The 12,723-nt window shown below is 44.4% G+C and overlaps 1 protein-coding gene across 1 annotated transcript in view; it reads left to right on the top strand.

Annotated features, from left to right (window-relative positions):
- Positions 1–6,891, top strand: part of pclob (piccolo presynaptic cytomatrix protein b) — a 62,510-nt gene extending 55,619 nt beyond the window's left edge. Inside the window, exons 35-40 of the mRNA XM_056598689.1 lie at positions 260–454; positions 2,197–2,338; positions 2,441–2,499; positions 4,982–5,119; positions 5,361–5,506; positions 6,656–6,891. Of these exons, the coding sequence (XP_056454664.1) occupies positions 260–454; positions 2,197–2,338; positions 2,441–2,499; positions 4,982–5,119; positions 5,361–5,506; positions 6,656–6,799 (824 nt within the window). The 3' untranslated portion in view covers positions 6,800–6,891. The remainder of the gene's footprint in view (positions 1–259; positions 455–2,196; positions 2,339–2,440; positions 2,500–4,981; positions 5,120–5,360; positions 5,507–6,655) is intronic.
- Positions 6,892–12,723: the final 5,832 nt, after the last annotated feature.

Raw genomic sequence — 12,723 nt, 5'->3', positions numbered from 1 at the left:
ATATTATTAAACACAGTTCTCCAGAATAGACGGATTTGAGCCCTTTTTGAAGGGGAACATACGTCCGCGCTACGTTCACGTAATACTTGTGCGCTTTGCACTTAAAAAACGCAAAAAAAACCCGACTGAGCTCAGAGCAACACAGCGATTATTCTCACTCACTCGTCGTGACACCAGTTCCAAAATGGAAGCGGCCTGCGAGTCCCCCCCCCCCCCCCCCCCCCCCCCCGCGGTGACCATGTGGTTGTGCTACCTTCAGACATCCTGATGACCCCCCTGGAGAAGTCCCACAGCAGCCCCGGCAGCTCCAAGTCGTCCTCGGAGGGCCAGCTACGCTCCCACGGGCCGTCCCGCAGCCAGAGCAAGAGCAGCGTCACTCAGGCCCACCTGGAGGACGCCGGCATCGCCATAGCGGCCGCCGAGGCCGCCGTGCAACAGTCCCGCCTCCAACCAAGTAATGCCCCCCGCCCCGCCCCGCCCCTCCCCTCCCCTCCCCTCCCCTCCCCTCCCCCATGGGGTGACACACCTCCCCCCTGCGGACACGCCCAGTCTGGCCGTCGCCCCCTGCATGTCCTCGGCCGGGTCCGATCTCGCTTCACGGGTTCCCCTGCTCGCTGTGCTCTGAGCAGGACACACAGTCACGTTGGTCGGGGGATAGGTGTAGGGGGACATCGTAGGCTCAGCATGGGCCGGAGATCCCGGGTACTGACTACGTATCGGCTGCATGAACCAGTCGACACGCGTCGGTCGTCACCCTGCTGACGGCTCGTTTGCATAAAGGACCTGTTAGTGCCAGACCGTCATATGATTAGTAGGGCTCTGTAAAGGTACGCCCATTGCACACAGATTTGTGTGCGCTAGTTTTCACTATATAGGTCGCCAGATTTATAGACAGGAAAAATATTTCAGACGGAATTGACCCCTCCCTTCTCCTCAATGTGGATCCTTCTGCCGTTGGCTAAAAAAGACAACTAAACTGGTGTGTCTAAAAAATATACTATTGTGTTTCATCCAGTACTGTTATATGGTTGTTTATACAAATCTTGAAAAAAACATTCAAATAAGAAGTGATGGCATTAGATTTTAGAATCCCTCTAAATATTATAATTATGGTCTTTACTTTGATGCTTTAATAATTTTATGTCACATCGTGGACACAGATGTCTTGGACGCATACTCATCCCTATTTGGTTCTCCAGGGGTATGTTTAAATGTTTAAAAAGTAAGCATTCCCCAGAATCGTATTGCTCTCAATTTATTTTCCTCTTGTGTGTTCTTACGGAACACACAAGAGGAAAATACGGAAACAGTAAAAATAAAACCTTGAACTTTGCCATTATGTACAGATACAGTGTCCCCTTAAACACTGTCAGTATGTACAGATAAAAGGTCCCCTTAAACACTGTCAGTATGTACAGATAAAAGGTCCCCTTAAACACTGTCAGTATGCACAGATACAATATCCCCTTAAACCCTGTGTGTGTGCGGTCCGACCGGTACAACACCTAGAACGTCCTGTCAGAGTGGCTCAGCCCCGGTGTAATGACACGTGTTTAGCATGCTGGTTTGAACCTCCCGGCTCCGTCTGTGTGAGTACATGCGCAGAATAATGCATGATCCCCCAGTGAACCGTGAGACACAGGGACAAACCCCACGCCCCCCCACACACACGCTTACACACACATCCAAACGGCCACTCCTTTTTCCTTCACCTTCAAATTTGGCATTGTTTTCACGAGGAAGGACAGACACCCGCCATCCTTGACTCAGCCAATCAGAATCAAGCTCTCTGCTCGGCCTCTCGCCACGGCCTCTATTGCAATTCAAATCCTCCTCCCCTCTTCTTTATAATACAAATAATTATTAAAATATTGCTTCATTATCCTCTTTCTTTAACGAAAAAAGAACATAATATACACCATAATATGGAGACAGATTCAACAGATTGACAAAACAGATCATTTCAACAACAAACAAAAGTCTTATTCACACAAACAAAAAAAGCTGTAATAGCTGTAATATATAGCTAAATAAGAGTCTTTATGAGTCCTCAGTAGTGTGAAAAACTAAAGAAAAGACCTTTAGGACAGTCCTAAAAGATATCTCAGATAGTAGCTGTATCTCAGAACAATGTGCACGCTGTATCATGACCTGGTGCTATGGTCCTGAAGGCGTTCCGTCCCCTTGCCTCTGCAGGGCCGGGCCACCGTCTGGGAGACGTCTCGGGGTCTGTAGTTCTGTCCGCCCCCAGCCTGGTAGGGGACGGGTACGGCACCCTGGACAGAGAGGACGCCGCGGGCACTGGCATGGACAGCGCCATCTTCCAGGTGCCGCGGATGTAAGTCCTGCAGTTCTGAAGCGCCCTGCAATGCGTTCCCACTGGCTTCTGATGGAGAGATTCCAATGGTTGTTCTCTTCCCCTTTTTCCTAATCTGAACAGCGGTAAGACCATTACCAACGACACGGACGACCACCGGCTCGACACTCTAGAAAATGAAGGTAAGTGTGATACGTTTGCCTTAGACAGCGGCTCTGTTCGAAGCTCCCTGTCCACATGATGAAGGATGTGGCTGGATCAGTGGTCAGGCATGAGGAGAGGAGCCATGGGGACTGAGCCTGAGGACGAGCTACTTCAGCGTCTGAAACCGTTGGGTTCACTGTTGAGGCTCTGGACCAATCAAAACCTTGAGGCTTTAAAACTAAAAATTGTCGTATATTTATCAACCTGATGATAAATGTCTTACGGAAACAAAGAATCGCGAAAGTCACATGTATTAATCCCCGGCCCGAGTTGAAACGCAGCAACAGTTGTTGGCCTGCATCACTTGAACACCATAGGAAGGTTATAAAGGAAACAGCGGAGTATCAGGATCGACAGTAGTCTAGTCTTTTACTATCTTTAATAGTATCTATTTAATAGTATTCGTTTTCTGACTCAGGCTTTTTACGTAACTTATTCCAAAGGCAGATTGCATACACCACCTACCCTACGAGTAATGTAATTCATTAAGATAAAGCACATGCATTCCAATATGAGTTACACCACAAGTGGGTGTGTAACAAGAAAAGCCCATCATCCATAATTCAATAGCTTGTCTAGTTCAGGGGAGGAAAATCTCTGCCCTCGCACATTTATTGTTGGATTGTATTAAGTTCCAAAAGATTTATACTAAGATTTACCTAAATTGACGTAGCAGATACTCGAGACCAAAGCATCGTTTTGGTCTCAAGTGATGCTGAGACCAAAGCATCGATTACTGCAGAAGAACCACAAACGAAGAGGCTGGAGGACTAGTGGCAAACAAATACAGAATCTTAGCATTTGCCTTCATTTTTTCCCTGCTAGGAAACAAATTCAATACTATATATAGCAACGATAACTTCAGTAAAAAACATGAAGAAAAAAATAGCATGAAGAACAAGATAGCAAAATAACAACATTTCGACTGCTCACAACCCGAACGCATTTTTGAACTCCAATTATCTTGTTCTGTTTATTTCTGTTCCGGATAAGGTTTGATTCTCTCACTGTTTTTTTCAGGTTGTATCTTGGTGTTGATGCCCAATATACTCAGACGTACGGCTCTGCCGCAAAGTGTGTATTGCGCGGTCACACAATGAACAATAATTCATGCAGCCTGATGATACCGGAGCAGCGTTGCATATTGAGAAACGACGAGGTGTCATAGTGTATTCGTTCTCAGTACTCAGCGCATGTTTCGGTCACGTAGCTCCAATGACAAGCAGTTTCATCTCCCATTTCAGCTCACAACAAAGCCTCACAGGACACTGTATTCCATGGCTTGGCAGACACAAACACATGCACGCGTGCACTACTCCGTGTGAAAACACGCGCAGACACATACACGTGCAGACATGAGTAGCCTGCTAATCGTTAAAACTGCTAAAACTGCTAATCATTAAAACATTAAAACATACAAAATATGTATGATTATCTCAATATTTTTAGAAATTACCTTATAACCAATACAAGGAGAAGGTTGGGGCTGTCAAGCTTTGCATTTGAAAGAAAAACCTTGTGTAGTTGTTAAATATTTAAAACATAGTGGAGTGCAGAGGCTAGATCAAGTGCAGAGGCTATAATATCAGGTATCTCATGAGAATACTCAATATTCTCCTAGCACTTTTTTAAAATGTCAGGTAAATATGAGGGATACTGAAAAGTATGAGTCAACTACTACAGACTCTTATTAAGCAGCTCTCAAAGCACCTTATTTTCAGTCTCTTTTCAGATGGTTTTCTCTCTTGTTCTCTCTGGTCTCCTACAGGCGAACCAAACCCCAACACTGCTCAGTTTGCTAGTAGAGAACTCCCTCTATAGGCCAAACACACGCTACTGCATGCATGACCCGTGATTGACTGGTATGGTCACTTGGTCAAGCGATGCGATAAGAAGTATGATTTGAAGGGGCGAAAGCATGAAAAAGCCCTGAAAGCATTTGATTAAGAGCTGGGTCAGGGGGTTGGCTTTCCTTAAAAGAGAAGGCAGGTGATCAGTAAACATGATAACAGCTGCTGCTTAATCACCTGTCTTCTAATTAGGTCCAGAGAGCCTGCTATCTCTCCATTCAGGACAGAGCTAAACCATGGTTAGCATTCCCCCTCGCTCCCTCCCCCTGCTCTTCTGGCCCTCCCTGTGTAACCTGCCCCTCGGTGTGAACCCATTCAGGACAGAGCTAAACCATGGTTAGCATTCCCCCTCGCTCCCTCCCCCTGCTCTTCTGGCCCTCCCTGTGTAACCTGCCCCTCGGTGTGAACCCATTCAGGACAGAGCTAAACCATGGTTAGCATTCCCCCTCGCTCCCTCCCCCTGCTCTTCTGGCCCTCCCTGTGTAACCTGGCCCTCGGTGTGAACCCATTCAGGACAGAGCTAAGCCATGGTTAGCATTCCCCCTCGCTCCCTCCCCCTGCTCTTCTGGCCCTCCCTGTGTAACCTGGCCCTCGGTGTGAACCCATTCAGGCGGTAAAACCCAGATGATGGGGGAGATCAAGGTGGCTCTGAAGAAGGAGGTTAAGACCGACGGAGACCAGCTGGTCTTGGAGGTGCTCCAGTGCAGGAACATCACCTACAAGTTCAAGAGCCCGGATCACCTCCCTGGTCAGTGTGTGTGTGTGTGTGTGTGTGTGTGTGTGTGTGTGTGTGTGTGTGTGTGTGTGTGTGTGTGTGTGTGTGTGTGTGTGTGTGTGTGTGTGTGTGTGTGTGTGTGTGTGTGCAAATGTGCATGCATGGGTTTGTGTGTGTTTGCATGAGTGTGTGCACATGTACGTGCATGCGTGTGTCATTGTGTGTGGGTGTGCGTGTCCCTGATGAGCGTGTCATTAACACGGTGTGTGTGCAGACCTGTACGTGAAGCTGTACGTGGTGAACGTGGCCACACAGAAGAGGATCATCAAGAAGAAGACCAGGGTCTGCAGGCACGACCGGGAGCCCTCCTTCAACGAGACCTTCCGCTTCCCGCTCAACCCCACAGGACACTCCATACAGGTACACCCCACCTGCACACCTCCTCAACCCCGGGGGGGGGGGGGGGGGGGGGGGGGGGCGACGGGCGGGAGAGCGCCTTGTGGCCGGTGAAATCATAGAAAAATGAGTGAGTGAATGAATGAATGAATGAATGAATGAAGGAAAGAATGATCTTTATTTGTACAGGTGCAGGTGACGGTACAGAGAACATTGGGAGAGCTCCCCCTGGTGCTTAAAAAAGAGAGGACAGGGAACATATATGAACAATATATCCAGTATGTTATGAAAAAAAGCAAAACCTATTCTGTACACCATTGATAAAAAATAAACAAATAAATTAATTAACTAGAGGCTATTAAAAAGATAAAATTGAAGATAAGCCATCAGGTAAAACTAATTAGCATTTTAAATGGTGTATGTTTGGGAATAAATAACATTAACATATGGCGATTTACATAAGATATGCATTTACCAAAAATATACATAGCTCGATTTTTATTTAAAAAAAATCAAGAATAACTATGTGAACCAACTAGAACCAACGCTAAACTCAACACTACAGATGAAACTGGTCACTCAAATACTAGGAATACATCTTCTGGTTTGTTGTACGGAGGACGGGCCTATTAATTTTGAACGGTGGATTAATGGCAAAGACCAATAACAGAATAGTGACAGGGAGACACCGCTTCCATATTCCTTGAGGGGTAAAGTTTAGCGTGCCTGTGGCACGAGAAACACAGCAGGCCGAGATCCCCAGGCTCCCAGCAGGAAGCTACTGGGTTTATCCCAGTTACTCCACAGCCTATCTCATCCCTACTGGCTCCCTTGAGGGTAGGTAAACCTCAACATTTCCAGTTAAAAGCCTTTCTGTTTAGTTCACACAAGCTTGAACATTCGTGGTGTCCTTTTGGACTGAAATACATTTAAAGACGGGGGGATGTTGAACTCTGTAAAACGGGAGCGGTCTGTGTTTTCTGGCTAAAAACGCCTTTCCAGAGAGGTGGCTTCCTATTGGCCGACCCGCTCCTCTTATGTATACGCCGTAGGTTCAAAAACGTCACCTAGGATAAAAGCAGCTGCTGGTAGACTCAAACAGTCAGTAAGTAGCAGACAACATAAACAAGTGGCGTCGATAACCAACCTTTGGAACGTGATTCTCTTCCTCAGCTCTTCCTCGTGTCCAACGGAGGAAAGTTTGTGAAGAAGACTCTGATCGGGGAGGCCTACATCTGGCTGGACAAGGTGGACATGAGGAAGAGGGTCGTGAGCTGGCACAAGCTGCTTGTGAGCACCAATCAGAGCAACCTCTGAGGATGAGTATGATGACGATGACGATGACGATGACGATGATGATGATGATGATGATGATGATGATGATGGCATCACGTCATCAAGCAAGAGAGACTGGGGGGAGCGGGGGATCTCCAGGGGGTCAGGAACAGGAAAGGTCGGACAACAAACTCATCTCACAGATATACACATTTTGTTATGAAAGCGAGGAGAGGAGAGGAAAAAAATGAAAAATGGAGACAGGGAGCACAAAGGGATATCTTTTTGATTTGTCGGCCAGAATATGGCTTATAATCACGTCGAAGACTGTTTATAAGGCAGAAACTGCCTGCAGACGTATTGGCCGTGTCCTGGTTCGAATACGATTAGTATGCAAATCACCGCAGCAGGCAACCAATAGGAATTCAGCAGCAATACAGCTGAGAGACTCGATGTCCCTCTCACTACATATGCCCCCCCCTCTCTGACAGGCCATCCCAACCTGTGAGTAGACCCTACCGCGACTGGACTAGTCGCTCAAAGCATTCCCAATGGAAAATATCATAGATAGAAATGATATGATATTTCTATGATCACAAAGACGTTGATCTTTGAAAATACGTTTCAAATGTTGGTTCTATGTGTGTCCTCTGAATAGTGATGATTGTGGTGTACTGTTGGTATGGCTTCAGGAAGGTTTTTCAATGTCTGATTGTGAAGGAATGCCCTAACGTCCGTCCAGTGTATGATAGATACTACAACCCAGACGGTTGACCATGGCATGAAAATAATGTGAATTGTTTCAAATGTGTACATATCAAACATATAAATATATTCTATTCTATATGTGTTTCACATAGAGTCTAGTGTGAGACGTATAAAAGATACTATCCGATACATTCTATGTCCAAACACAGATTCTAAGTAGGAGCTGTCCTCTGCAAAGATTATTGTCCGTGTCTATCAAGATGGAAAACATATATTATAATTAACTATTATAACTATTAGATTCAACATATAGACATACTCACTGTCTCTCTCTATGGGTGGCGCAGCGACAATCCAGAAGGCTACTGTTTTCCAGAGCGTTGTACAGACTCTGTAGCTGGTTTAATACGTGACTGTGGACCTCAAACCGTTCCGTTTCCTACAGCAGATCGCAGTGTTACTGTGGCTATGAACACATGGCTGATCGATTTAAAGAAGCATCGAAGGTCAGATAGCATACACTTTCACAACGATCTTGTCTCTCTCTGTATCTCTCTCTGTCCCCGTCTCTCTGTGAGCTGCATGCAAGGCTGCGTGGAGAAAGTAGGATCATACAGGAGAATATATTGTGATATACAGGCCTATAATTATAATTATGGGTGCTAACATCAGGTCGAGGGAAATGCCATAAGGAATGTTATACATGCCAACTGTTGGTGTCGCTAGGTTCAATTCATTTAGTCTTTTTTTTGTTTTTTTCAAAGATACATTAATATTGGTGTGATTGTTCAGATATCACTATCATGTCTCTGTCCGGAATATTTGTTTACGATTCACACCAAACCACAATGTGTCAAAATACTTGTTTGTTAACTAAAGGTCACGCTCCCAAGTTGTATCTAAAAGGAATATGACAAAAGCATTGAAAAGAAATGACTCGAGGAAAACTGAGAAAAGAGAAAAAAGGTTACTATACTATCCCAACATTCATTTTGGTACGAGGCCTGCTCTATGCTTGCTATGCTGATGTGTGTCAGTCACTCTCACTGCCTGTGACCAAAGCACTTCGACGATCCAATGAGGTTCATTCCAAAAAAACCTGCTGAATTCAAGGCTCGGGGTCGGCAATTACAACGCTACACTTGTCGCTGCATTTGTTGCCATATCAACAGTGTAGAGAGGGACACCTACAGGCGACTCTCTGAACTGCAGTCTTGAGGCATAAGACAGGGCTGATGAATTAATTATATATTTTTTAAATCTTTATTCGTTTGTTTGTTTGTTTATATTTATGTCAAAATCTGCATTTAAAATTGAGATAGTGACAATTAATTGAGATAAGAAATGACTTATACTGTACCTAAAGCAAATTAATGATAATGATTAAGTTAATAAATTATGAATGAATGGTTTTTGGAAAAGAAAAAAAACAACAACTTAGTTGTGCCAACCTTGTTTTTTTATTACAAGTCCTTAGTTTTTGTTGAGGTAATTCTATGCAAGAGCTGTATATGTGTGTGAATGCATTTCTTCTTGAATATTTGACTTTATTGTCTGAAAAAGGTACAATATAGAATATTTAATTTTTTCAATTTCACATCATTGAAGGTCAATTCAAAAAACTTGTTTTTATAAATATTAAATTGTGATGTTAACACCTGTTTACAGGGGGACAAAGCTTGTGCACTTTAGTATATCTTTATTTTCTGGTCTTCTTTGTTTGTGTCTGGACATGCGAGTTTGGGTGTCGGTGTTATGTTGAAACGAATAGAATCATAATGTTGGTGGCATTTGAAAAGTATCTTGTGTGCATTTTGCGTCGAGAATAAAAAAAAAAACATTCTAACGGGGGTTTTCTGATCAATGCACAATCTGTGGATACATCTTGCATATTCAATTATAGTTCTTCTGGACCGTTTACAAGCCCGTGAGTTGAAATCACAGTTGACGAAAGACTTGGGTAAAATGCCAAGGCATCAGTTTAACCCCCCCCCACCCCCTCCCTCGTATTTAGACATTCTCCTCCAGCGATACACTGTTGGTGTGGATCGGCTGTAATCCTGTGAAACCTGTCCGTGTGTCCGTTCACCATTGGGGTGTGAATGTTGAATGGGGTTGTTTGTTTGATTTCATGTAAATACAGTATTTTTTTATTTTCTACAAAAAGGTTGTGAATGTTTATGTTGTCCGAGGTTTGAGCATGTGTGTGTCAAAATAAAAAGAAGAAAAAAACAAACACTGACTTATGTAAAGGCTTAACCACTAGAGCCTAGAGGCGTGTCTTCAGTTCAACCAACGGGAGGTGACTGTTTGTCCAAAACTGTGTGCTGTCTACCGATGACTATCTGTGCAACCATAAATGGATTGAAACAACAATGAGAGTAAAAGAGAAAAATAATCTACTCTACTTCAATCGTCGTCTGAGAATTTCAGTTTTGTATGTTGCATGTTTCGTTGATGGTTTGTCTGTATATTTTGCCTCCAAGTTACGTTTGAAAAGAGAAAATATGTATAGATTTATTGTTATGCTGATTGTATAGAAATATGCTTGTACAATTGTCCTGTTTTTTCACTCTGTGCAAAAACAAAGAATCTAATGTTATGGTTTTGTTGTTGTACACAGGATGTGTTAAGATATGCAAATTGTGCTGTAAAAAAATCAGCTGTTTCACCAGAGTCTAACAAATAAATATAAAGAAGAGCTTCTATTCAACAATCTCAAGTGAGCTGGCTCATTCTTTTTTTTCCTGATTTTCAGGATTCATCAGATTCATCGGATTTTAACATTCATTGGCACTTATCACACTTATCTTTAGAATCCATTTGGAATTCACCACAACTCAGTTTATCAACTGTCTTAATACTTCTAAGATAAACGTCATGTATCGAGATATTTTTGTCCTATTATTTATATGTTTGTATCCTGCAGTCAGAACTACCCTCTTGGTTTATCATGCAACATTACTGGTCCACCGAGGTTTATTCCCTCAGTCAGATGAAATTAATGGAATACATTTGCAGGAAAAAATTGATATTTAGCCAATTTATATAAACTGTTTTATAGTATTAAGGCGTTCGTCGTACTGCCACCTCTCTATAGTATGCCATTAATTTAAATTAAGGAAAACGGACACCAGTAAAATAGCATTTCTGTGGAAATAACTTGTGTTTTTCAAAATCCACCACTAGGTGGCAGAACTGCATCATAAAAAGCCCTGATTTACATAGAGGTATAGGATAAAATAAGATGGACGTATAGCATAGGCCTATCTCTATTCTCGTCATAGCTGCAACTAAGCCTGCATGTGAACGTTCGAACGTCGATGCTTTACCCTCTCTGAATACAGACAATACAAATACACAACATATTCTACTCGAAGGGCCTTCAAAACTACACGTCGACCAACAGCTCTAACATAAAACTCCCACAGATAAAACGCAATAAAAGTCCTATATTTCTCCATTTCGGATGTTTTTTCATCAATTTAAAAACAGGGTAGTATCAGTTATTATCACTTAAGATTAACCAACCCTCTCTTGAGTCTCTTCGATGCAGTGTTCCTCTCTCATTTGTCCCCCCCAGCCGCCAATGCACTGGAGTGGGGGGGGGGGGGGGGGGGGGGGTGGGGGGGGGTTGGTTGGTACTTTCACAAGTGTGATGAGGGAGCCGGTGCGTTGGCTCAGCAGGGAGGCGCGGTGTTTGGGCGGGCGAGGAACAGCGGAAAAAGGTGATGTTTACGGGAGGTGCGAGAGTGCATGAGAATCAAGGGGGAAATTCAAGACGGGTGGAGAGGGTTAGAGGAGGGGGGGGGGGGGGGGGGGGGCAGCGACTAGAGAGGACAGAAAGATGGTATGCGGTTGCCAGGCAACGATTGATAACCAAATCCCCAAGCATACCACTTGCACTGCCCTACCCTCTATCTCCAGACCTGAGCCCCTCTCTCTCTCTCTCTCTCTCTCTCTCTCTCTCTCTCTCTCTCTCTCTCTCTCTCTCTCTCTCCTCTCTCTCTCTCCCCCCCCCTCTCTCTCTCTCTCTCTCTCTCTCTCTCTCTCTCTCTCTCTCTCTCTCTCTCTCTCTCTCTCTCTGTCCCTCTCTCTCTCTCTCTCTCTCTCTCTCTCTCTCTCTCTCTCTCTCTCTCTCTCACTCTATGACAATGTATCTCTTCTAGAAAGGCTATGTCTCTCACACTCATTCACTTGCACCATTCTCTCTCACACATCACACACACACATACACACACACACACACACACACACATACACACACACACACACACACACACACACACACACATGCAAACACACACTTACTTATATGCTCAACACATACTCTCACACAAACGCATGCACGCACACACACACAAACACACAGGCACGCACTTACACTCAACACACTCACAAATACACGTACACAGAAACACATTTGTACACACATGCATGCACACACACACACACACACACACACACACACACACACACACACACACACACTCACTCACTCACTCACTCACTCACCCACACACACACACACACACACACACACACACACACACACACACACACACACACACACACACTCACTCACTCACTCACTCACTCACTCACCCACGCACGCACGCACGCACGCACGCACGCACGCACGCACGCACGCACGCACGCACGCACACACACACACACACACACACACACACACACACACACACACACACACACACACACACACACACACACACACACACACACACACACACACACACACACACACGCTCTCTCTCACACACAAACACGCACATCCACACGCACACACACATATTATTTAGTGTATAGTCGGGGCAGATCTAAATGATTGGTTAATGAATGGCTTCATTTCAAAGTGAATTTTTGGTCCAAGCATCAACTATTTAGAATTCAATCGCTTGCACCTCAAAGACTGAAAGTGTAATTTTATGAAACAGCTTAGGTAGCCTATGATTAATGACCCTGCCCGTGATTGGATTTTTTTTTTTTTTTTACTATATTGGTCTGTCACTTAGTTTCTTTATAACAGTCCGTGCTAAATCCCGCCGCGGTAAAGTGTGAGATCGATAACTGTTTTACTGTTGGACTGGTTCTGGTGCTGGCTGCCAATCACTTCTTCCGTCAGAGTTGACGATTAAAAGTGATTGACACACGTGACCCGGACGCTGCTCTCTTGGCTCTTCGGTCGAGAGCAGAGGTATCTGTATTTATATCCCGCGTGTACGTGCGGACCATGTGCG

This window comes from Gadus chalcogrammus, chromosome 9 (assembly GCF_026213295.1).
Source record: "Gadus chalcogrammus isolate NIFS_2021 chromosome 9, NIFS_Gcha_1.0, whole genome shotgun sequence".
NCBI classification, from domain to species: Eukaryota; Metazoa; Chordata; class Actinopteri; order Gadiformes; family Gadidae; genus Gadus; species Gadus chalcogrammus.
This window is presented reverse-complemented; position numbering and strand designations above follow the sequence as displayed.